Here is a 26,723-nt window from a genome sequence, read left to right as displayed (position 1 = left end):
TCATTTAAAAAGGTTTCCCTTTAGGGGACCTGTTTTTTTTGTATCCCCATACCGTCAGAGGTCCCCTAAAGGTGACTGTGTAAACAGAGTGATGTCCCCATTAAGTAAGCATTGCCAGAACACACACACACACACACACACACACACACACACACACACACACACACACACACACACACACACACACACACACACACACACACACACCTCCCGCAGACTGTGCTTCAATAGCGCCGCTCGTGACTTTTCAAGGACACCGTTTTGATAGTTGCCTATCCAAAAATAATAAAACGCACCGGATGGACAGAAGTATTGGGACACGCCTCTCAATCGATTATTCAATCGAGTCCTTCTTGATTATTCATTCTACCGAGACGTTTTTGGACAGGTTATTACTTCCACATTTGCTTGGGTGAGTTGGGTGTGGAAAAAAACGCGACAGCCCTGACCTCTGACCTAGGGCGGGGCAATAAAACAATATCAATATACAGGGTTGGTGCTAGGAATTTTCAAAATGGGGTCCCCACAGTACATTTTTGAGGTCCCACTTTTTTGTAAGCGTTTTGAAAACAAATGATAAATGTATGCATTATCCTGTTATATCTCACATTCTATATTGTGTTTTGGAAAAAGGTTGTCCCAAACGTTAATTCGTTAAAAAAATTATACAGAAGAAAACACATTTTTATGCATACAAAAATGTATTCAGTTATAAACATACATTCACTTTCTTCTTTCCTTCATGGATCTAAACTTTACCGCTGCCGGTAGTTTTTTTCTATATTTGTATTTAATAAGTTGTAGGTGTATTTATTTCAGTATAAAAGTGTAAAAAGTTGTTTGCTTCGGTCATGAAATGATGATAATGGTGTGCCAGGGCATACATACATTATTTATTTATCGCTTAAATCTCTAGAGCAGGGGTCACCAACCTTTTTGAAAGCAAGAGCTACTTCTTGGGTACTGATTAATGCGAAGGGCTACCAGTTTGAGACACACCTAAATAAATTGCCAGAAATAGCCAATTTGCTCAATTTACCTTTAACTCTGTGTTATTATTAATAATTAATGATATTTACACTTAATTGAACGATTTAAAAGAGGAGAAAACATGAAAAAAATGACAATTACATTTTGAAACATATTTTATCTTCAATTTCGACTCTTTAAAATTCAAAATTCAACCGAAAAAAAGAAGAGAAAAACTTAAAAAAAAGATTTTATGGAACATCATTAGTAATTTTTCCTGATTAAGATTAATTTTAGAATTTTGATGACATGTTTTAAATAGGTTAAAATCCAATTTACACTTTGTTAGAATATATAACAAATTGGACCAAGCTATATTTCTAACTAAGACAAATCATTATTTGTTCTAGATTTTCCAGAACAAAAATTCTAAAATAAATTCAAAAGACTTTGAAATAAGATTTACATTTGATTCTACAGATTTTCTAGATTTGCTAGAATATTTTTTTTGAATTTTAATCATAATAAGTTTGAAGAAATATTTCACAAATATTCTTCGTCGAAAAAACAGAAGCTAAAATTAAGAATTAAATTAAAATTTATTTATTATTCTTTACAATAATAAACATTTTTTTTACTTGAACATTGATTTAAATTGTCAGGAAAGAAGAGGAAGGAATTTAAAAGGTAAAAAGTTATTTGTGTTTAAAAACCCTAAAATCATTTTTAAGGTTGTATTTTTTCTCTGAAATTGTCTTTCTGAAAGTTATAAGAAGCAAAGTAAAACAATTAATGAATGTATTTAAACAAGTGAAGACCAAGTCTTTAAAATATTTTCTTGGATTTTCAAATTCTATTTGAGTTTTGTCTCTCTTAGAATTAAAAATGTCGGGCAAAGCGAGACCAGCTTGCTAGTAAATAAATACAATTTAAAAAATAGAGGCAGCTCACTGGTAAGTGCTGCTATTTGAACTATTTTTATAACTCATCTGGTCCTTACGGGCTACCTGGTGCCCGCGGGCACCGCGTTGGTGACCCCTGCTCTAGAGTCTACATCAACTTCACATCTATTCCTCAATTCTAAGTTTTTTTGTTTTTTCTTTATATTGTTTTTTTGTTTGTTTGTTTTCTGCCCTTTTTGTCAAAGAAAACCGTTTATTTTTTATTTTTTTGGGCAAACACACAAAATATGCAAAATCTTCCACAAAAGATATTTTTCAGTGCAATATTTGATGTGAAGTAATAAGAGCCTTGGGTCAATAATTCATACAAACATTCATTTTTAGTCAATATTATGTTTTGAGCAACGACAGTTTAAAAAAATAAAAAAACAGCTTTGTTTTATTAGTCGACATTGCAACTTTTTCTAAATTACATTTCACCTGTAAGCTTTTTTATTCCACTTTTGTTATGTTTTTGTTTATTTTAATAGTATAGTGGACTCACAAAGACAAAAACAAGTCATTTACTGGAGACATGGCACAGGATGAAGTTAAAAAGGTTGATGTGGAGGTTGCCCTCCAGGGGGTTCTTCGGACCACCAATCATCATCAGGAGAGCCGGATCAGGGTTACAACACTGTTTTTTTTTTTTCAAAAATACTTCAGCGGGTTGCTTTCCAGCAACTGTCTTTTTGTGTCGGCCTCTCTCTCGCTCTCACTCCAGCTCCAACTACCTCTCCTCCCCGGCTGCTGCTTAAACAGAGCGACAGGTGATTAGATAATAAGGCCCACCTGGGCCATCTATGCACCTGTCGCTGACTTTGAGGCCGGTCCTGGCACACCCCGCTTCGCTGCAGGCCCGCAGGCCACACCCCTCTCCAAAGTTGACTTTACACTCAACTTAGTGTTTACCATCAAGTCTTTCTTTTGACAGCAAAGTTGTCTGAGTGCAAAATGGGGCAGTATTCGTGATTGATAAAACTTTCGACCAATAAAAACGCAAATAACGGGAATGTAAATTTGATACGGCAAATATAAACAAAACAGAACACCGGCGGAAAGCGTTAATCGATTAAATAAAATAAAAAAACACGCAAAAAAAAAACAACCCGCGTCCGGGCTTCTGGAGTTCTGGGGCCGTACTTATCAAGCTTCTCAGAATGACTCCTAAGAAGTCTGCTAAGAGTTGACTTAAGAGTAAATAAATTCTTTGCTGAAAGCTGCACTTAAAAGTTAGTTATCAAGCGTCTTACTCACACTTTCAGCGAAGTGTAGGACTGAATCTTAAGTGTCACACTCAGAGCTGAATTACGACATCACTATGTGCCGTAAATGGAATTTTAGGTGACGTCATTTCTGTGTCCATAGAAATGACCAATCACGGAAGGGAATCCGTTGTCTAAGAATAAAGAAATATCTTGGAAATATTTAAGTGGACAATGGGAGTGTATATTTTGACAATAAACTACAAAATAATACAAAACAAACTAGTCCCCGCCGGCACTCACGCTACCGCTCCCTCTCTTCTCTCGCCCACACACTCACTGACGTCACTCACCTCACGGCCACACACATACGCTACTGTCATAACATTTTCTTTCCAATTCATTAATTAGGCAACTAATTTGAAACTGGTTTGGGTGGCTCTATATGTACTAGCCCACTGCAGCCACATGCAGAAATCAACATGGAATCGAAAAGTATTAAATCTGTGACAAAAATAATACCCGCTCTGTCTAAACGATACCGTTTGATCAGCTTCTCGTCATCAAACAAATCCAGGACATCGTTCCGCTCCCTGAATGTTCGCGCACGTCTCTCTCGCCTCAGTGCCATCCCCTGCTGGCAACTCCTAACCACTTAAGACACCTCTGAAGGTCTCTTAAATATCGTGGAGAGTAGGAGTGATTCTTAGACTTAAGAACGTTGATAAAAAGCTTTTATTCTTAAGTTTGAGAGTAGGACTAAATTTCGCAAATTCTCAGGACTTAAGTGTAAAATGGCACTCTAAGAAGCTTGATAAGTACGGCCCCTGATTTCAATGCGTAAAAAGACACAAAAAGTGCGTTAACGCCAACACTGATCTATATTGCGATGGACTTGTAATCGATGTCAATAAAAAATGCGTTTGATAAAACGTTTAATATATATACATTTTTTTCTTATTTGGAAGAAATCGGAAACTGCGAAGCAAGGTTGGTTGCATGAACAAAGGCACTCGATCAATAGAAAGTAGTGTTGTCCCGATACCAATGTCGATACGGCCATCAACAATGCCCTCCGGATCCTAAGTGGCTGCCTGAAACCCACCCCCGTGTTCTACCTGCCAGTCCTAGCAGGGATAGCGCCAGCCGGCCTACGGCGAGAGGCCGCTACCCTCGCCCTGGCAAGGAAAGCCCAGGAACACAGCTGGCACCTCCTCCATGAAACCACCAGCATGGCAACACCTCCAAGCAGACTCAAATCCCGCCACCCATACAATCAGGCCGCACAAGAGATGCTTATTTCCATCCCGGAGGATCTGACAACCAAAGCCTGGCTGGCAGTGGAATGGAAGCAGGAGTGGGAGTCAGCAGGACAGACCACTACATCCAGGATCCTGGAGGTGGCGTGGAGGGAGAAGATCTACCTCGCCAGCAATGGACCCTCCTGAACCGCCTTCGCACAGGGGTCGGTTGCTTCGAAGCGTCCATGAAGAAGTGGGGCCTAACAGACAGTGCAGCGTGTGAGTGCGGGGAGCCTGAGCAGACTGCCGACCACATCATCAACACCTTCAGAGGAGGGCCTCTTCCAAGCGGGACCTGAGACGAGGGAGTGGCTACACGACACGAAGATGGACATATGAAGACGATACACGAAAGAAGACGACCAATGTTTTGGTACCGGTACCAAAATTATTTCAATACTTTGCGGTACTTTTTGGTACTTTTCTAAATAAAGGGGACCACAAAAAATTGCATTATTTGCTTTATTTGAACAAAAAATCTTAGGGTACATTAAACATGTTTATTATTGCAAGTTTGCCCTTAAATAAAATAGTGAACATACTAGACAACTTTTATTTTATTAGCAAGTAAACAAACAAAGGCTCCTAATTAGTCTGCTGACGTATGCAGTAACATATTGTGTCATTTTCCATTTCATTATTTTGTCAACATTATTTTTTTTTAAAATTTTTTAAAAATTTTTAAATTTTTATTTATTTATTTTTTTTTTATAATGTCCTGCCCAGCTTCTCGGGCAAATCATATAGCAGATGTAGATGCCCATATCGGCTGTTCAGATTTACTTTACAAAAGAGAAGTGTAGGATACTTCTCTTGTTGCCTTACTTGTATTTTGACTTTATTAAATGTATTTATATTATCATTTGGTGCAGCCGGGCCGGAGCAGGAGGGGATAGAAAGAGAGAAAAAGGAAGACAGAGGGGGGAATTGTGGGGACAAGAGGGGGATTAGACAGAGAGACAAAAACAACAACAGCAAACACAACAACAACAACAACAACAGAGCGACATCAGCAAATACGACATGTACAAATATGATGGTAAAAGTAATAGCAAATAAGCAGTTAGCGAAAATTAAAAAAAAAAAAAAAAAATACAGAAATGACAATGAGCATTATTACACTAAAAATGGAGCAATATGAATACCAATAGAAATAGTGCTATTGATAATAAACAATACCAGTACTTTACCTTTATTATCAACAATACAATTGTTCAAATGCAACAATACATATACGTAATGATAACTTGAGATACGAAAGAATGCAGAAAAATGGAGGGGAAGAAAGAGAAGCAACCTTAACCTTGTAGATTGTTATAGTAACATTAGGTTAAGCTTTGTCAGTGTGCCATGTGTTATACCCAGTTTACCCTAGGGCAACAACGTTAATATATGTTTGATGAAACGTGATTATGTGCATGAGTGTATGTGTGCATATGTACTTGTATATGTACAGTATGTGTATGTGTGCTTGTACAGTGAATGTATATGTACAGTATGTGTATATGTGTGTACAGCGAATGTATATGTACAGTATGTGTATACAGTATGTGTGTTTGAACAGTGAATGTATATGTACAGTATGTGTATATGTGTGTACAGCGAATGTATATGTACAGTATGTGTATACAGTATGTGTGTTTGAACAGTGAATGTATATGTACAGTATGTGTAAATGTGTGTTTGTACAGTGAATGTATATGTACAGTATATGTATGTGTGTGTTTGTACAGTGAATGTATGTGTAGTATGTGTATGTGTGTGTTTGTACAGTGAATGTATATGTACAGTATGTGTATATGTATGTTTTTACAGTGAATTGTCAACATTATTAAGGACAAGTGGTAGAAAATGAATTATTAATCCACTTGTTCATTTACGGTTAATATCTGCTTACTGTCTCTTTTAACATGTTCTATCTACACTTCTGTTAAAATGTAATAACCCCTTATTCTTCTCTTGTTTGGATGCTTTACATTAGTTTTGGATGATACCACAAATTTGGGTATCGATCCGATACCAAGTCGTTTCATGATCATACATTGGTCATATTCAAAGTCACGAAAGTAAACACAACTCTGGCTATGCCAATAACACATTGCATAGTCACTGGTCAGTAGGGATGATACTCGAAACCGGTTTTCCCGGTTGTTCGATAAGAAAAGAACCGAGTCCTCGGACTCGCATCCCTTTTTGAGAACCGGTACCCGTTATCGAGACCACTATAGTAAAGAAAAAGAGTTGGTTCTTTATTCGAATCCCTCGGAACGAATCCCGTCCCGTGACGGGACGTCACGTAGCTCAGTCATTAGGCGCAGATAGGGAAAGCAGGAAAAACAATGGACCGCGCTCCAAGGTGTAATAAAGTTCGAAACAAAAGGTATAATCCAATGAATAACTTTACTGAGAGATTTGAGCAAGGGTACAAACACATGACGAACACTTTTACGACCAACCGGAAACATAGCAACCAGGCTAGCAACGCACCTCCTTCACGGCAGCTGTCGCAACTTAAAGCAACCGCAGCACATATACATATATATGACATCTCCCTTTTTTAACTTTTGTTTTTCTTTCCTTGTAAACAAAACAAAATCACACTTATGTGTTGTCTGTCTAATTATAAATAATGCAGACGAGGCGTGTTGGCTGATTTCTTGACGTTTACTTTCACAGCGTGCTCATAACCTCATTCTCAGCTGCCGGGTGGTGACATGCAACAACACTTTTCGGGGCTACCGCGCATGCTCGTCACTCCCGTTGCATGCTGGGTAGTGCAGTTGTTATTTTCCCTAGCTCATAACATCACATCTTTTCCCCTATAAAGAAAGATTTTAACTCAATAAAGTGTATTTCTTTTTTTAGCTTTTAACTTTTCATTTTTTAGCATTGTAACCACATTTGCAAACAACTTTTCTCTTCATAGAATTTTCTTTCAATAAAGAAATAAAGTGCAAACATTTCAAAGCATCATAGCAAACAGTTATGTCAAATAGCAGCAGAAGTGCACTTTTTGGAGAGCTGTATTATTTTAAGTTTTGTGTCCAAGGGACTGATTTTATTTAACACTCTATTATTATTTATACACCTATAGTGATCAAAGAGACAGGTTGTTTTTGTGTTACTGTATATATTTGTTTTTCTGAAAAATCCCACTTAAACTTTGGGTTACAACAGTCAATATTTATTTATTTTATTTTATTTTTTTAGGGGGGTAACAGTCAATATTTATTTATTTATTAGATTTTATTTTTTTCTTATACAATAGAAGTGAGCTTTTGTTAAACCAAATATTGTTTTTTTTTCCATATACAACAACCTATCTGGACTCGATAAGAGAATCGATAAGGAATCGGTTCGATAAGAGGATTCGATAATAGGCTCGAACTCGATAATTTCTTATCCAACATCATCCCTACTGGTCAGTGGGAGTGACACACAAACAGATAATCAGGTAAAAGTATCAAACCATCAGGTATGGAAGTAAACACAGGTCTGGCTATAAGAATAACACATTGCATAGTCACTGAGTGAAGGAAATGTTGATAAAAAAGGAAAAGTCAATTTGACAGTATGACAGTTTTTTGGATTTTTTCAAACGGACCTAATCAGGAACGCCACTCCACCTGAGCCGCACTCTCACCCTTGAGCACAGCCGGCACTAAACTGGCAGAAAACACTTCTCACGTTTGTGTACGTTTACATTTCCACACTTTTGCACTATTTTGTTACATTTCTTAAATATTCCCTATTTTTGCACCTTCATTTTTTTCAGAGGTTATTGTTGAGTTGAGTTTGAGTTTATTTGGAACAGGGGTCACAAACCTTTTTGAAAGCAAGAGCTACTTCTTGGGTACTGATTAATGCGAAGGGCTACCAGTTTGATATACACTTAAATAAATTGCCAGAAATAGCCAATTTGCTCAATTTACCTTTAACTCTATGTTATTATTAATAATTAATGATATTTACACTTAATTGAACGGTTTAAAAGAGGAGAAAACACACAAAAAATGACAATTACATTTTGAAACATAGTTTATCTTCAATTTCGACTATTTAAAATTCAAAATTCAACCGAAAAAAAGAAGAGAAAAACTAGCTCATTCGAATCTTTTTGAAAAAATTAAAAAAAGAATTTAATGAACATCATAAGTAATTTTTCCTGATTAAGATTAATTTTAGAATTTTGATGACATGTTTTAAATTGGTTAAAATCCAATCTACACTGTGTTAGAATATATAACAAATTGGACCAAGCTATATTTCTAACAAAGACAAATCATTATTTCTTCTAGATTTTCCAGAACAAATATTTTAAAATAAATTCAAAAGACTTTGAAATAAGATTTAAATTTGATTCTACAGATTTTCTGGATTTGCCAGAATAATTTTTTTGAATTTTAATCATAATAAGTTTGAAGAAATATTTCACAAATATTCTTTGTCGAAAAAACAAAAGCTAAAATGAAAAATTAAATTAAAATGTATTTATTATTCTTTACAATAAAAAAAATAAATTTACTTGAACATTGATTTAAATTGTCAGGAAAGAAGAGGAAGGAATATAAAAGGTAAAAAGGTATATGTGTTTAAAAATCCTAAAATCATTTTTAAGGTTGTATTTTTTCTCTAAAATTGTCTTTCTGAAAGTTATAAGAAGCAAAGTAAAAAAAATTATGAATTTATTTAAACAAAAGAAGACCAAGTCTTTAAAATATTTTCTTGGATTTTCAAATTCTATTTGAGTTTTGTCTCTCTTAGAATTAAAAATGTCGGGCAAAGCGAGACCAGCTTGCTAGTAAATAAATAAAATTTAAAAAATAGATGCAGCTCACTGGTAAGTGCTGCTATTTGAGCTATTTTTAGAACAGGCCGGCGGGCTACTCATCTGGTCCTTACGGGCTACCTGGTGCCCGCGGGCACCGCGTTGGTGACCCCTGATTTGGAACATGCAAGCATACAACATGATACATCACAATTTCCAGTTTCTCTTTTCAACATGTTCGAAAAGGAGTAGGAAGAAGCAGAGCTTATTGTTAAGTGTTCAATGTGATTTGAGAACTTTGTTTACATCCATTGCTTTTGACATTTCCTTTCCCTTCTGTCGCAAAAGCTGAGGGGTGTATAATCAGAGGAAGGTTACGTTTTAAATCAAAATGTGTTTTTCTCCTGGTCCTTATTTTCCATAGGTCATCAAAAATATCAATAATTATCGATAAAGACTGATAAAAAACAAAACGCTTATATTGTGAGACAGTTTTCAGCCCTAGTCTGACCTCACAAACTCCCTCAGGCATGTTCCGAAACCTTGTAGAAAATCCCCAATAAAACCATATTTTCTTTTATTTTCACTCCCCTTTTTGGGTGAACATTCCACTTATGTCTATATTGTTGTATCCGGAGAATCTCTGAAAAGTCGACTACACCCCTCACGTTGTATATCTTCTCAAGGGAAAGAAACCTGGGTATACACTACCGTTCAAAAGTTTGGGGTCACTCAAACAATTTTGTGGAATAGCCTTCATTTCTAAGAACAAGAATAGACCGTCGAGTTTCAGATGAAAGTTCTCTTTTTCTGGCCATTTTGAGCGTTTAATTGACCCCACAAATGTGATGCTCCAGAAACTCAATCTGCTCAAAGGAAGGTCAGTTTTGTAGCTTCTGTAACGAGCTAAACTGTTTTCAGATGATTGCACAAGGGTTTTCTAATCATCAATTAGCCTTCTGAGCCAATGAGCAAACACATTGTACCATTAGAACACTGGAGTGATAGTTGCTGGAAATGGGCCTCTATACACCTATGTAGATATTGCACCAAAAACCAGACATTTGCAGCTAGAATAGTCATTTACCACATTAGCAATGTATAGAGTGTATTTCTTTAAAGTTAAGACTAGTTTAAAGTTATCTTCATTGAAAAGTACAGTGCTTTTCCTTAAAAAATAAGGACATTTCAATGTGACCCCAAACTTTTGAACGGTAGTGTACACTATATTGCCAAAAGTATTTGGCCACCCATCCAAATGATCAGAATCAGGTGTCCTAATCACAGGTGTATAAAATGAAGCACTTAGGCATGGAGACTGTTTCTACAAACATTCGTGAAAGAATGGGCCGCTCTCAGTGATTTCCAGCGTGGAACCGTCACAGGATGCCACCTGTGCAACAAATCCAGTCCTGAAATTTCCTCGCTCCTAAATATTCCAAAGTCAACTGTCGGCTTTATTATAAGAAAATGGAAGAGTTTGGGAACAACAGCAACTCAGCCACAAAGTGGTAGGAGTGTGAAATTTGGTGGTGGAGGAATTATGGTGTGGGGTTGTTTTTCAGGGGTTGGACTTGGCCCCTTAGTTCCAGTGAAAGGAACTTTGAATGCTCCAGGATACCAAAAACATTTTGGACAATTCCACGCTCCCAACCTTGTGGGAACAGTTTGGAGCTGGCAACTTCCTCTTCCAACATGACTGTGCACCAGTGCACAAAGCCAGGTCCATAAAGACATGGATGACAGAGTCCGTTGTGGATGAACTTGACTGGCCTGCACAGAGTCCTGACCTGACGGAGGCTGAGAGCCAGGCCTTCTCCACCAACATCAGCGTGTGACCTCACCAATGCGCTTTTGGAAGAATGGTGGGAAATTCCTATAAACACACTCCGCAACCTTGTGGACAGCCTTCCCAGACGAGTGGAAGCTGTAATAGCTGCAAAAAGTGGACCCACGTCATATTGAACCCTATGGGTTAGGAATAGGATGGCACTTCAAGTTCATATGTGAGTGAAGGCAGGTGGCCAACTACTTTTGGCAATATAGTATATATCCAAGTTTTAATTCAACAGTGTTGTCCCTTGTGCAACAAATCCAGTCGGGAAATTTCCTCGCTCCGAAATATTCCAAAGTCAACTGTCGGCTTTATTATAAGAAAATGGAGGAGTTTGGGAACAACAGCAACTCAGCCACCAAGTGGTAGGCCACGTAAACTGACAGAGAGGGGTCAGCGGAGGAATTATGGTGTGGGGTTGTTTTTCAGGAATTAGTTCCAGTGAAAGGAACTTTGAATGCTCCAGGATACCAAAAACATTTTGGACAATTCCATGCTCCCAACCTTGTGGGAACAGTTTGGAGCGGGCAACTTCCTCTTCCAACATGACTGTGCACCAGTGCACAAAGCAAGGTCCATAAAGACATGGATGACAGAGTCTGTTGTGGATGAACTTGACTGGCCTGCACAGAGTCCTGACCTGAACACCTTTGGGATTAATTAGAACGGAGATTGAGAGCCGGGCCTTCTCCACCAACATCAGCGTGTGACCTCACCAATGCGCTTTTGGAAGAATGGTGGAAAATTCCTATAAACACACTCCGCAACCTTGTGGACAGCCTTCCCAGACGAGTTGAAGCTGTAATAGCTGCAAAAAGTGGACCCACGTCATATTGAACCCTATGGGTTAGGAATGGGATGGCACTTCAAGTTCTTATGTGAGTCAAGGCAGGTGGCCAAATACTTTTGGCAATATAGTGTACTTTAAAGTAGTCAGTGTACGGCTTGTATAACCATATAGATTTACAATCTACTAAAAATGACTTAACACACACATTGTCTTAATATGATAATTTACTCCATTAAAATGTCACTGCTGTATTTGTTCTGGTAGCTGCTAAATGAATAACAGTGATGCTCTTTTACACCTTTTTTGGACTGTAAATTAACTTTCAAGTAGCTGTCCTTTTAAAGTCAGCCTTTTTCCATCTCTAATTTGCATGAGCACACGCACTTTGGAGTCTTGCTCGTGCTGCTGAATGCTAAACGCGACGCCACCTCGGTCTTGATGTCTACTTTATGTTCCCTCACAGGAAGCCATCAGGGATGTTCACGTCAAGGGCATTATGTACCGAGCGGTGGAGGCAGATATCGGTAATGTTCCTCCCTTTCTTAGAAAACAGATTCAGGCAGATCCAATCGCAGGGTTTGGTTGGAAAAAAAACCCCATTGCTGTTATAATATACCGCACCTGAGGAAGTACAGTAACCTACTGCTTGTGTTCCAGGCAAATACATTTGCTACGGGGAGCAGAGCCACGCTGTGCTGAAGAAGTTGTCAAAGCACGGAAAGAAGATGTTCCTCATCACGAACAGCCCCTTTGACTTTGTGTGAGTCCACCAGATAACACACTCAACACAATTAACTTGTTTGTTATGCAGAACTGTATCTTGAAACTCCCATAAAAAAGATGTTATGGTGGCCCCAATAACGGTGCCTACAATAATTTTAGTGAGATAGGATTACTCCATATGTCGTCGTACTGGTGCTATGACCGTATTGACTGTAGGTCGTTAGTTGGTAAAAAACATACCATATTTTTCGGACTATAAGGCGCACTTAAAGGCCTACTGAAAGCCACTACTACCGACCACGCAGTCTGATAGCTTATATATCAATGATGAAATCTTAACATTGCAACACATGCCAATACGGCCGGGTTAACTTATAAAGTGACTTTTAAAACTTCCCGGGAAATATCCGGCTGAAACGTCGCGGTATGATGACGTATGCGCATGACGAAGTCAGAGTAACGGAAGTTATGGTACCCGTAGAATCCTATACAAAAAGCTCTGTTTTCATTTCATAATTCAACAGTATTTTGGACATCTTTTGCAATTTGTTTAATGAACAATGAAGGCTGCAAAGAAGACAGTTGTAGGTGGGATCGGTGTATTAGCAGCGGACTACAGCAACACAACCAGGAGGACTTTGTTGGAGCGCTAGCCGCGCTAGCCGCCGACCTCACCTTGACTTCCTGCGTCTCCGGGCCGCCAAACGCATCGGGTGAAGTCCTTCATCCTTCTGCCGATCGCTGGAACGCAGGTGAGCACGGGTGTTGATGAGTAGATGAGGGCTGGCTGGCGTAGGTGGAGAGCTAATGTTTTTAGCATAGCTCTGTGAGGTCCCGTTGCTAAGTTGCTAAGTTAGCTTCAATCGCGTCGTTAGCACAGCATTGTTAACCTTCGCCAGCCTGGAAAGCATTAACCGTGTATTTACATGTCCACGGTTTAATAGTATTGTTGATTTTCTATCTATCCTTCCTTCTATCCTTTATTTTTTTGTTTCTATATGCAGTTAAAGCACGATGCTATCACGTTAGCTCGTAGCTAAAGCATTTCGCCGATGTATTGTCGTGGAGATAAAAGGCACTGAATGTCCATTTTGCGTTCTCGACTCTCATTTTCAAGAGGATATAGTATCCGAGGTGGTTTAAAATACAAATCCGTGATCCACAATAAAAAAAGGAGAGTGTGGAATCCAATGAGCCAGCTTGTACCTAAGTTACGGTCAGAGCGAAAAAAGATACGTCCATCACTGCCTCTCAAGTCCTTCACTGTAACGTTCCTCATCTACGAATCTTTCATACTCGCTCAAATTAATGGGGTAATCATCACTTTCTCGGTCCGAATCTCTCTCGCTCCATTGTAAACAACGGGGAATTGTGAGGAATACTAGCTCCTGTGACGTCACGCTACTTCCGCTACAGGCAAGGCTTTTTTTTATCAGCAAGCAAAAGTTGCGAACTTTATCGTCGATTTTCTCTATTAAATCCTTTCAGCAAAAATATGGCAATATCGCGAAATGATCAAGTATGACACATAGAATGGATCTGCTATTCCCGTTTGAATAAAAAAAAAATCATTTCAGTAGGCCTTTAAAGGCCTACTAAAATGATATTTTCATATTTAAACGGGTATAGCAGATCCATTCTATGTGTCATACTTGATCATTTCACGATATTGCCATATTTTTGCTGAAAGGATTTAGTAGAGAACATCGACGATAAAGTTCGCAACTTTTGGTCGCTGATAAAAAAAAAGCCTTGCCTGTACCGGAAGTAGCGTGACGTCACAGGTTGTGGAGCTCCTCACATCTGCACGTTGTTTACAATCATGGACACCAGCAGCGAGGGCGATTCGGACCGAGAAAGCGACGATTACCCCGTTAATTTGAGCGAGGATGGAAGATTTGTGGATGAGGAAAGTGAGAGTGAAGGATTAGAGGGCAGTGGAAGCGATTCAGATAGGGAAGATGCTGTGAGAGGCAGGTGGGACCTGATATTCAGCTGGGAATGACTAAAACAGTAAATAAACACAAGACATACACTACCGTTCAAAAGTTTGGGGTCACATTGAAATGTCCTTATTTTTGAAGGAAAAGCACTGTACTTTTCAATGAAGATAACTTTAAACTAGTCTTAACTTGAAAGAAATACACTCTATACATTGCTAATGTGGTAAATGACTATTCTAGCTGCAAATGTCTGGTTTTTGGTGCAATATCTACATAGGTGTATAGAGGCCCATTTCCAGCAACTATCACTCCAGTGTTCTAATGGTACAATGTGTTTGCTCATTGGCTCAGAAGGCTAATTGATGATTAGAAAACCCTTGTGCAATCATCTGAAAACAGTTTAGCTCGTTACAGAAGCTACAAAACTGACCTTCCTTTGAGCAGATTGAGTTTCTGGAGCATCACATTTGTGGGGTCAATTAAACGCTCAAAATGGCCAGAAAAAGAGAACTTTCATCTGAAACTCGACAGTCTATTTTTGTTCTTAGAAATGAAGGCTATTCCACAAAATAGTTTGGGTGACCCCAAACTTTTGAACGGTAGTGTATATATACTCTATTAGCCACAACACAACCAGGCTTATATTTAATATGCCACAAATTAATCGCGCATAACAAACACCTCCCCCCTCCCGTCCATATAACCCACCAATACAAATCAAACACCCGCACAACACACTCAATCCCACAGCCCAAAGTACCGTTCACCAAAGTTACGTACGTGACATGCACATAGCGGCACGCACGTACGGGCAAGCGATCAAATGTTTGGAAGCCGCAGCTGCGTACTCACGGTAGCGCGTATCCAACTCAAAGTCCTCCTGGTAAGAGTCTCTGTTGTCCCAGGCCAATGGTAAAGCTTGTCCCAGGCCAATGGTAAAGCTTGACTGTCATCATTTGGGAATGTAAACAATGAAACACCGGCTACGTGTTTGTGTTGCTGCAGCCGGCCGCTAATACACCGCTTCCCACCTACAGCTTTCTTCTTTGCTATCTCCATTGTTCATTAAACGAATTGCAAAAGATTCACCAACACAGATGTCCAGAATACTGTGGAATTTTGCGATGAAAACAGACGACTTAATAGCTGGTGTTGCGTTTGACCAGATGTTCCTCCAAGTGGGATGTAAAACGCTGGTCAGTCCCAAGTTCCTTAATGACATATCAACTGAACTCAAACGTACCACCAAGCACAGAAAAGGTATTTTGTAATTTTATTGTCAAAGCTTTGGCAATAATGAGACCAGCCTCGAACAACACATACAAATGCGCAGCCCAAGTTGATCTGGCCTTCCACAGCCAAAAGCAACTCTTTTCCCCCCAAGAAAGCCCCAATTTCCCCTCCCCCCTCCTCCCAACACTGATAAGAAGAGAGACTTGGGGGTTGTGTTCACATTCCTGATGGTTTACGACCCTATCTAACCAGGCAATCTGAAGACAAAGAGAAACTAGTATACAGAGTAAAAGAAAGGGAAAAAATGAGCTGATTCAAACCTGATTATGAATAAAGAAATAGCTCTTAAACATATGCATTATCCACAATCCCCCTTCAGATCTTATCCAAAAGATCTCTCCTACGAGAGCAACACCTCTAAAGCACGCCTTACATTAAAGTAGGTGCTGTAGTTTTCGAGCAAGCTATCGATAAACAATCAAACCATAGTTACATGGGAGAGAGAAGGAGGGAGTCAACGTCAATGTCGTCATTGTCAGGGAAGGAAACTAACGGTCCCTGAAAGTCACCACTATGCTTGACCCCCTTCAGTGACATAGCAAGCCCAGAACCAGGGTGGGGTTGACCTTTGACAGCTCTAACAATGATGCGGGTGCATAGAGACCTAGCACAAGGGGCAATAAAGCATCCGCATGAGGTTATGACGGCCAAGAAAACTCCAATGGAGACCAGGGCCGACTTAATTAGGTCAGACCACCTGCCAAAGGTGTTATGAAGCCAATCTTTAAAGGGGTCAGAGACACCGGAAACTTCAGTAAGTTCTTAGGCTCTGAGGCCTTCTAAGGCGCTCTGGACCGAGCCATCGGGGGCAGCATTGTTAGGAATGAAGGTACAGCATTGGTCACCAAACATTGCACACACACACCTTCTTCCTTGGCTAGGATGCGGTCAAGGGCTATGCGGTTCTGGATGGCCATGAGGGAGGTCGGGGCAAGTTGTTCAGCAAGTCCCTCAACGGCGTCACGAGTCAGGTTGGTCAGTCTCAACAGATTATAAAAAACATAGTTAATGCGTTCTACATTTTTAGTAGCAGTCACAGGGAAAATAGCACCAATGATAGGAAGGTTCTCGAAACCTGCACAGGATTCACACCACAATTTGTGTTGTGAGGGGACCCCTCTTGGTTGTCCAATTGCATCAGAGTAAACACCATCAGGGTTTCTCATCAGATCAAAGGAGCCCTTTACACTCCTTCGAGATAAAACATGGCGGCGTCGGCGAGAAGTTAGAGAGGCCGCTGAGACAGGAGTTACAAGGGGAGTTAATTTGGTACCCACTACGGTGAGTGGGGTCACCAGTCTAACCATAGCACAAAGCCCTACGGATAACGTTGGGATTCTAATGTACAATCTGTGCTTCCCACAACACCAGAATAAGTCAGCTCGTGCCCAAGGGCCTATCCTTGAGCCATCTATCAGTGTGGTGCACCAGGAAGGGTTAATGTCACCCAATTTGTTGGGGGACGAAGAGGGTCCTTTGAATTGAAAACACGTGTAATTCAGCTTTTGGGCCACAAATGGAAGAAGTCGGGTGGCATTGTCAACAGAAGGGTACACATGTCAGTCAACTTAAAAGGGGCGGGGTAAGTGTGGGGAAAAGGACGTCCAGCGGAACAAGCAACACAGTCACCCAGGTTTTGGCATCCACCTGAGCCACAGGTTTACCTGTACCCGCTCCTAAGGTCAAAGTTACCAGGCCTTCGGTGGTGATGTCATTAGCACGCACAGATGTGAGAGCCTTTGAAACACCACCAAGGTGGGGTGGTACTTTAGGTGCTACAGAGGGTGTAGAGGTAGTTAACGCCCTCTCAAGGACATTAATTTTAATAATTCCTTTAGAGTCTGTATCAGTCAGGTCAACCCCCAAAACAACATAAAAGGGACGATGGGCACCACTTACCATAGTATGTTGTCTGCATCCGACACCGATGGTTCAGGGTTGAGTCGTCACAAATATAGAGGTTATTACCACGGTAATAGCTATTGTGTCCCCCGTAATTAATCACACTGCACAGGTCAAAAAATAAGTCTTGCTATCCCCTTTGACCCAGTCTATTTAAAGTCCGCTGTTTGTTCTTAGACACTTGTCAGTCACTGTCGTCAGGAAGGAAGAACTGAGACACAAAGACAGTAGAACACGCCCAAGCACCAGTCCGTCAGGGAACACTACCGGGTGTGACATCCTGCTTTTCGTCTATCAAAATCACAGTAATTCAGGTAACGAAACGGGGATAAACATCAAACTTTTCACTTAATATAACGACACAGATAGTTATGCTGAAAACAAGCAAGAGAAATTGGATAACTTCGAGTATAAAGGCTGGTCTCAAATAAGGATATACAATATAGAAGTTAAAGAGTAATATAGGTAGAAAATCTCTCTCTCAGCGTCGTCTTCTGGGCTGTAGGATTATGTGTGTGTAATTAAAGCCTCGCTCTTCTATGACACTAAAAATGAGTCGTTTTCTGCTCCCGTTCTTCTTCAGCTGCCTCAGGCTCAAAAGGCGCTGCTGGGGGTCGAGTGGGGCAGATGTAGTGGCGATGTCAGCAATGACATCCGCTGGTAATCTGTCAGGTTCTTCAGCAGGAGTGTAGAGGGAGAGGTGGTACCAGGTGTCCCCTTTTCCAGCTAGTCGAAGGGCGTGAGACGTCCGTTCCACGACCTTGAAGGGACCACCTGGGCTCCGTCCACTTGCGTTTGATGACCTTGATCTTGACCCTCTCAGCGGCCGGAAGGGAATCTGGAGTGGCGGGCTGTCATCCTCGTATCTGTACAGAAGAACTGGCACACAAATTCTGCATTTTTTGTGTAAAATACCATTTTGGTTTTACGCTGAGTCCTCCTTCCATGGCGGCTGCTGGTCCTGGGCTGACCTGTATGCAGCTCATAGGGTGAAAAAACTCAAAGGGCGGTAAAACAGTTTTATTCACGGACCTTCGAATGATCATTAACGCTAATTGCAACATGTCAATCCAATTAAATTTGGTCTGTGCACAGATTTTAGCCAATTAGTTTTTAATGTTCTGGTCCATCCTTTCAACCTTACCTTGGGACTCAGGATGGTACCCCAAACCTGTGTTCTAGTCCGAAAGCCTTTTCGACCAAGGCTAAGTGAGGTTGTTTTTTTTTAAATGGTTGCCGTTGTCTGACCTAATCTTTTTGGGGAAACCATGTCGGGGTACTAGGTCATTCACAAGTCATTTAATTACTGATGTTGCATCCTCTTTTGAGGCTGTTGTTGCTTCCGGCCAACCACTGTGATTGTCAACACAAGTCAGTACGTACCTTTTCCCTTGTACCGTATTGATCATATCAGTGAAATCAAAGACTATACATGATTCACCCTGACCTCCTCCATATTCTAAATTTGATTTACTAAAGTACTATCGATGTGTAAAATCGTTATTTTCAAATTAAAATTAGTTATAACTTCTTACCCACGGTAAAAACGTTAAAACTATGGAATGTGTCAGAGTCGGATGATTGTCGATTTTGTTCCAAGGAGTCTGTATCCACCCTCACTCACCCCCTTCTGTTTCTGAAAAAAGGACTGTGTTAGTCATACTATCACTTTCAGAAACATCTAAGAAAAAGGTCAGCTAATAGTCAAGTAGCGGAGGACAGGTCATGTTTGAGGTCAATGATTGTCTCTTTAGCCTCTATGGTCCACTGGGGGTGTTGTTAGGGTAGGGGACCCCTTAGCAATATCACAATTAACTCAAACTCAACTAAACCCTAGCTTTTATGTAACTTATTCAATATGGTGAAAGTAACAAATATGCTTATATTTATGTTGTCACCAATACTAGAAAAATACTACCCTTGTGGCGAATGCTTTAGCAATAGTATTTTGAAATTTTACCACACCTGGTGGCCCCAATAATTCATTAAGTCAAGCTCATGTTGTAGAAAGTTGAATGATGCAGACACGTTTGTTACTGAATACTTTCTATCAGACTTCTGTCTTGACAACTATGTGTATGTAATGAGCAACTATAATTATTTGATATGCTTAAATGTGTAATGTGTCGTTTTAGCTCAGCTGTTGTGTAGCTGCTAGCTCCTCGTAGCCTACAGGTGTCTAAAGTGCAGCCCATAGTTATGTGTTTAACACAACTATGTGCTAAACCTAAACAATTGAAAATGTGGTATTTGGGTGTCGGTGTAATGTTTGGCAGCTACGCCGTGTCTTATCATTGCACCTAAGTTCTCTGGTTTTGTAGGCGAGACAGAGAGCAAGTGAACAATGTGGGACACAATTGTGTCCATCTTATACCATGCTAGTTGTTTCAAAGATAGGTCAACATGAGCAACCACACCTTGAGTTCCAACATATATAAATATACAAAGGAGTCAAAGGTCTCCTGGTATGAGTGTCTAACAGGTGATCATAACATATGGCGAGTCGGGTGGCAGAACACACGGAAGCATCTCAGCCAGTCAGGGTTTTCACTGTTAGAGCAGTTGGATGTCAGCCATTCCTGTTGTTTCAGGCTGTGGTAGGAGCCTTGGTAGTGGTGTCGCAGCTTGGTGGTTGAGCCGTCAGGTAACACCAGGAATGTTCCTTCTGTGCGATTTGAATGTCAGGGTACAGTCTGTAAAGGAGGTCCAGCAATCTGAACCGGAAGTGGTTTGGTGACAGGTAACCTTGTGACCCCAGCGAAGCCTTCGACCTTTAAAGAGGAAGCACACAGTTTATTTGGTACCTCTGCATTCAGAATCGAATGGGTGGCGCCAGTGTCAATCACGAACTGATAACATTGTCGTTGACACTCATGTCCAGCAGGGGGCCAGTCTGTATCTCCTGCTGGGGCTCCTGCGGTGGGCGTCCTTTGCCACGCTTTTGTGTTCGTTTGTTGGCACTACGGAACCTTTCCCGTTCGAAAATGTTCACGACTCCAGTGACCAGGCTGGTCACAGCCGAAACAGTTTCCACCCCGGACTGGCTTTGAAGCATCGTGAAGTCCACCACCCGAGTCCAACCGTCTGGTCGCACGTCTGTTGAGGATTCTTTCCTCCACCTGTTGGAACTCAAAAGCAAGGTCACCCACTGCTGAATATATCCTAGCTGATCTTTGACCTTTTGGTTCTTTTAACCTTTTATTTTCAGCGATCTGTAAATTAAGGAGTTGCTTCCTTGCTGCTCTGTCATTAGCCTTATCATCCTCATCTTGAGGAAAGAGACTGCGCATAGCAGTAGCTATGTTTGTAACGTATGGTGTTATCGGTGAGGTCGAAGATTCAGCCATTAATCCTACTTGTTGTTCTGTATTTTTGCCATCTTGTGTGGAAACACAACGATACAAAATGCTTCTAAAGTCTCCTATTGATTTCTTCCCATTTCACTCAAACAACTAAACAAACAAACAAATAAACAAACTTGCAGCTAACCACAATCAACAGCATACCATTTACGAATACCTTCATTTGTCACTTTCTCATCTTTTCTTCACTTTCGTTTTCCTTTACAAACAACATCCTGTATCCATCTCTTCCTTACACTTCACACAATGTTTCTATTCTCTGTTCTCCTAGAAACCATTCACATAACGTAAGGTTATAAACATCCTTTTCCCATATTTTCTCAAACCATCCTCTTCTCCCTCAATCTTCCTTCACCTGCTCTCTTTTTCTCTCTCTCTCCTTCTCACTGGAGTAGGGGGCGGTGGCCTAGTCAAAGTCTGGGCGGGTCGTTTGAATTGTCTTGCGCATGCGCGGCAGGCAAAACACCAATCAGTCTAGTCTGTCCTATTTGTCTCATTAATCATCGGTTCTTTTGCTGCATTTCGTTTTTCCACGTAATCCCCGTTTACTTTTATCATACGCTAAACTCTTAAATTCTCGAGCACCAACCCTGCTCTTTTTTTCTCTTGACCATTTTCACCAGCGCACACACACACACAAGCACGTGTAAGCACTCACGCACACACAAGCAAGTGCCTACAGCCCTACGCACACACACACACACACACACGTAAGCACTCTCTCTGCGTTTCACTTTACCATAAAACTTCCAGTTACTTTTTTATTTTATTTTTTATTTTACCTGACGTTTGAGTTCACAACTTTTCGAGTATTGTAAACTCCCTCTTAACCCTTTCAAGGAACGTTCTCTTTTCTTTTTCTTTTTTTTTTTCCCTTTTTAAACTTTACCTGCTAATTCCATTGTCGACAACAGTGCATTCAATGGATTATTAAACAGTAATGATTCATCACATTTCCCCCAGCCGTCATCACATTCTTTTCTGTCACACTCCTTGGCCATTGTGTCTATTTTTCCTTAATTTTAGCGCACACTAAAGTGTCGCCGGGACCTCACAACCGGGGAATCTTTATTGTATTTATTACAAATGGCCTCCAGCCGTGGAATTTATCATATGGTACAGAAGGGCCTCCTCCCGTACGTTTCTTAATTTTAACGCACACGTTAATGCCGTAGGGAACTCGCAACCAGGGAGTATTTATTGTATTTTACAAATGGCCTCCGACCCATCCTTAATTTGTGTGCACATAAAAATGTCAACAGGGATCTCACAACCGGGGAGTATTTACTGTACCATATGATGGGCATCCAACCCGTTACTCTTTTAGGCGGCGACCAACTACCCAGGGTGAGCCACACCCAACTATTAGTTCACTCGTCAATGAAACTGCCCGTCACGGTAATCGAGACACAATGACGTGAGTTGACCACTTATTTACAATTTTAATGCAATGGCAGGCTCGGCAAAAATGCAATCAATCTATCAAAATCACCATTCTGTGTCTGGGGTACAAAGCAGTGTTTAACTTACAGACTTCTGGGCAGACTCCTAATGCAGATTTTATCTAAAAAGAAAGGTTCTGCTTACCTTGAATTATGTTTTGGCCATGTGAGTCTGTCCAGAAGATTGCAAGAGAAGGTCCAATTGTCAGCGTGTCATCCCGGACGAGCCCCCAAATTGTTGCGTTTGACCAGATGTTCCTCCAAGTGGGATGTAAAACGCTGGTCAGTCCCAAGTTCCTTAATGACATATCAACTGAACTCAAACGTACCACCAAGCACAGAAAAGGTATTTTGTAATTTTATTGTCAAAGCTTTGGCAATAATGAGACCAGCCTCGAACAACACATACAAATGCGCAGCCCAAGTTGATCTGGCCTTCCACAGCCAAAAGCAACTCTTTTCCCCCCAAGAAAGCCCCAATTTCCCCTCCCCCCTCCTCCCAACACTGATAAGAAGAGAGACTTGGGGGTTGTGTTCACATTCCTGATGGTTTACGACCCTATCTAACCAGGCAATCTGAAGACAAAGAGAAACTAGTATACAGAGTAAAAGAAAGGGAAAAAATGAGCTGATTCAAACCTGATTATGAATAAAGAAATAGCTCTTAAACATATGCATTATCCACACTGGCCACAATGCTGTCCCAAAATGTACGCTACAATCCGTGACGCCACGTGCAAACGTCATCATACCGAGACGTTTTCAGCAGGATATTTCGCTGTAAATTTAAAATTGCACTTTATAAGTTAACCCGGCCGTATTGGCATGTGTTGCAATGTTAAGATTTCATCATTGATATATAAACTGCGTGGTCGGTAGTAGTGGGTTTCAGTAGGCTTTTAAAATCCTTTCATTTTCTCAAAACTCGACAGGTGCGCCTTATAACCCGGTGCGCCTGATGTAAGGAATCAGTTTGGTTGTGCTTACCGACCTCGAAGCTATTTTATTTGGTACATGGTGAAGTGATAAGTGTGACCAGTAGATGGCGGTCACACATAAGAGATAAGTGTAGACTGCAATATGACTCGAGTAAACAACATCGACATTTTATATGTTCCATTGAAAGTATAGAACATTACACACTGCAAAAAGTCAGTCTTCAAAAACAAGAGAAAAAAAAATACAAAAATTAGGGGTATTTTATTTGAACTAAGCAAAATTATCTGCCAATAGAACAAGAAAATTTGGCTTGTCAAGACTTTCCAAAACAAGTCAAATGAGCTAACCTCAATGAACCCAAAAATACCTTAAAATAAGTATATTCTCACTAATAACAAGTGCACTTTTCTTTGTAGAAAATACCTTTTTGCTCAATATGTTGAAAAATATTCTTAAATTAAGCAAATGCTAGTGCCATTATCTTGACATAATGATATGCGCTCGGCATCATGATTTTCTTTTTCATGCTTGAAGTAAGAAATTATTACTTAAAAAAAATAGTTTTATACTTGTGAGTGTTGATGACACAGCTTTGCAACAGTTGATATTCTAGTTTCAAGCATGTTTTACTCAATATAGCTCATCAAATCTCAGCTACAAGCTGTAATATCTTACTGAGATCATTTAGGACTAAAACCCTTAAAACAAATAAAACACTCTAACATACAATCTGCTTAGTGAGAAGAAGTATCTTATCAGACAGAAAATAAGCAAATATCACCCTTATTCTTACTTAGATTTCAGTTTTTGCAGTGCACACGGCGCTCAAAAATCTATCAAAATGTTTTAGTACGACTTTGGTGAGCTATGAAGCCGCACCGCTTGATGGATTGTACTGTGCTTCAACATAGGAGTATTATTATAGAATAGAATATAATAGAATGGACTTTATTGTCATTATATTTGCATATAACGAGATTAAGGACTCCAATTTAAGGTGCGGTAGTGGAAACATTATGGTGTGTGTATAAGGTAAGACATATTATCTGGCGTTTTGTTTCGCAATATTATGCAAAAGCAACTTTTCTTACTTTCTGGTACCTGCTGATCTGTATTTGGGATCTGCATAAATCCTGAAAAATTGCGTGCGTCCGCCTTTGTAGTCCGTGCCAACACCGTAGTCCAGGGGTCGGCAACCTTTACCACTCAAAGAGCCATTTTGGCAAGTTTCACAAATTAAAGAAAGTAATGGGAGCCACAAAATTTTTTTTTTAATTTAAAATGAAAAACACGGCATACAAAGCTTAAAAGCTTTGTTAACAAGGGGTCTCCGACACACGCACCGGCACGCACTTTAATGTGGAAATTTGATGTTAGTGCAGCCCGCGAGTTTTGAATGAATGGCGCTTGATAGCGTCATACTTGCCAACCCTCTCATTTTTCCCGGGAGACTCCCGAATATCAGAGCGTGATGACACTGCATTTGGCGCCCTCTACAGTCTGCCCTAACAGTGTACCTGCTCGACCACACGTAGAATGCAATTTCAGCTTGTTCGCGTAAGTGACAGCGAGGCGTACTAACTCAGCAGCCACACATCTTACACTGACGGTACCAATACCCAGAATCCCATGCAGCCCTAACTCTTCCGCTCAACCAACGCACGGAGAGGGTGTGGGGGTTGATGTGTGGGGGGATTTGGTGGTAGCGGGGGTGTATAATGTAGACCGGAAGAGTTAGGGCTGCATGGGATTCTGGGTAATGGTTGTGTTGTGTTTATGTTGTGTTACGGTGGGATGTTCTCCAGAAATTTGTTTTTCATTCTTTTTTGGTGTGGGTTCACAGTGTGGCGCATATTTGTAACGTAACATTGTTAAAGTTGTTTGATACGGCTACCGTCAGTGTAAGCTGTGTGGCTGATGACTAAGTATGCTTTGCTGTCTCCTGTTTGTTCAAGTAATAACAACATGCAACATGTGGCTTGACTGGCACGCTGTATGTAAATGCTATAGAGGACAATTACTGCAGTGCAATTAGGGCACGCCCCTTATTTAGTAATTAGAGTGTAAATAGGATTATTTTTTCCCTGGGAGTAATCTATGAGGGACACTGAGATCCATAAGTCTCCTGGGAAAATCGGGGGGGTCGGCATGTATGTAGCTGAGCCGCATCAGAGTGGTCAAGGAGCCGCATGCGGCTCCGGAGCCGCGGGTTGCCGACCCCTGCCGTAGTCGATAAGCTTCTTCTTTTTCTCTATCTTCTTGTTATGGGACATTCATCCTCCGCTGTTGCCATTTCTAATATAAAGTAGTGTAAAGTTCTTACTTATATCTGTCAGTAAACTCGCCATGAAAGCGCTAAAACATACCGGTGTAGTGACTTTACATTATTCACCCAAGGAACTTTAGTTATTAGAGAGTTCCGGTCGGGCGGTTTTTCAAGTCACGGCGTGATGTGACAGGTGGTGACAGTACACCTACTTTGAGACAAGAGCTATAGTGATGCATGCTTGGTTATGGTTTAAAGTCATATCCAACAATTGCGACAACGACTTTTTACTGTCAACCGGGTTTCGTTTTTTAGTGATTTCTGCTGGTGGTGTGCCATTCAACGCAGAAAATGTGCCTTGGCTCAAAAAAGGTTGAAAAAAGTCCCACAATATTGATCTCCTCCCCGTACGCTTGCATCTCCCATTGTGATGAACCATGAAATGTATTATGCAGCCATAAAAAGTAACAAGTTGTCCTCCTCAGGGACCGAGGGATGAACTACATTGTCGGGAGGGACTGGAGGGACCTGTTTGATGTAGTTATTGTTCAGGCTGACAAACCCAGCTTCTTCAACGACAGGAGAAAGTAAGTGTGTCTCTGTGTGTAGACGCCCTGGCCCAAATATGGAGTCTTTCATTATTAAAAGTGAGTAACGACTCTCTCTGTGCGTCGCAGGCCTTTCAGGCGGGTGACCGACAAAGGTGCTCTGCTGTGGGACCGAATACACAAGTTGGAAAAAGGGCAGATCTACAAACAGGTGCTGGTCGAAGAAGCACGTGACAAAACGACAACTGAATGCATCGTTGACATAAAGTGTTTGTAATCGCCAAAGGGAAACCTGTATGAGTTCCTAAGACTGACTGGATGGAGTGGCTCCAAAGTGCTCTACTTTGGCGATCATATCTACAGCGACTTGGCAGTAAGCAGCACTCACACTCACTTTACAACACTTTTTAGAACCGTGCGTGATGCAGACCTTAATGTAGTAACTTATAGCATTATCATGAAGATGCCAGAACACATACTGTATATGCCCAGGAGTC

At 40.6% G+C, this 26,723-nt stretch overlaps 1 protein-coding gene across 2 annotated transcripts in view; it reads left to right on the top strand.

Annotated features, from left to right (window-relative positions):
- The window catches only part of nt5dc3 (5'-nucleotidase domain containing 3), an 88,065-nt gene that overhangs the window by 12,242 nt on the left and 49,100 nt on the right, over positions 1-26,723 (top strand). For both annotated transcript variants that reach the window (XM_062043071.1, XM_062043070.1), the window contains exons 7-11: positions 12,272-12,332; positions 12,466-12,568; positions 26,164-26,265; positions 26,356-26,437; positions 26,513-26,599. In XM_062043071.1, the coding sequence (XP_061899055.1) occupies positions 12,272-12,332; positions 12,466-12,568; positions 26,164-26,265; positions 26,356-26,437; positions 26,513-26,599 (435 nt within the window). The remainder of the gene's footprint in view (positions 1-12,271; positions 12,333-12,465; positions 12,569-26,163; positions 26,266-26,355; positions 26,438-26,512; positions 26,600-26,723) is intronic.

Source organism: Entelurus aequoreus, linkage group LG03, assembly GCF_033978785.1.
Source record: "Entelurus aequoreus isolate RoL-2023_Sb linkage group LG03, RoL_Eaeq_v1.1, whole genome shotgun sequence".
In the NCBI taxonomy this organism is placed as follows: domain Eukaryota; kingdom Metazoa; phylum Chordata; class Actinopteri; order Syngnathiformes; family Syngnathidae; genus Entelurus; species Entelurus aequoreus.
The sequence above is the reverse complement of the archived record's forward strand: the minus strand, read 5'-3'. Positions and strand labels throughout refer to the sequence as shown.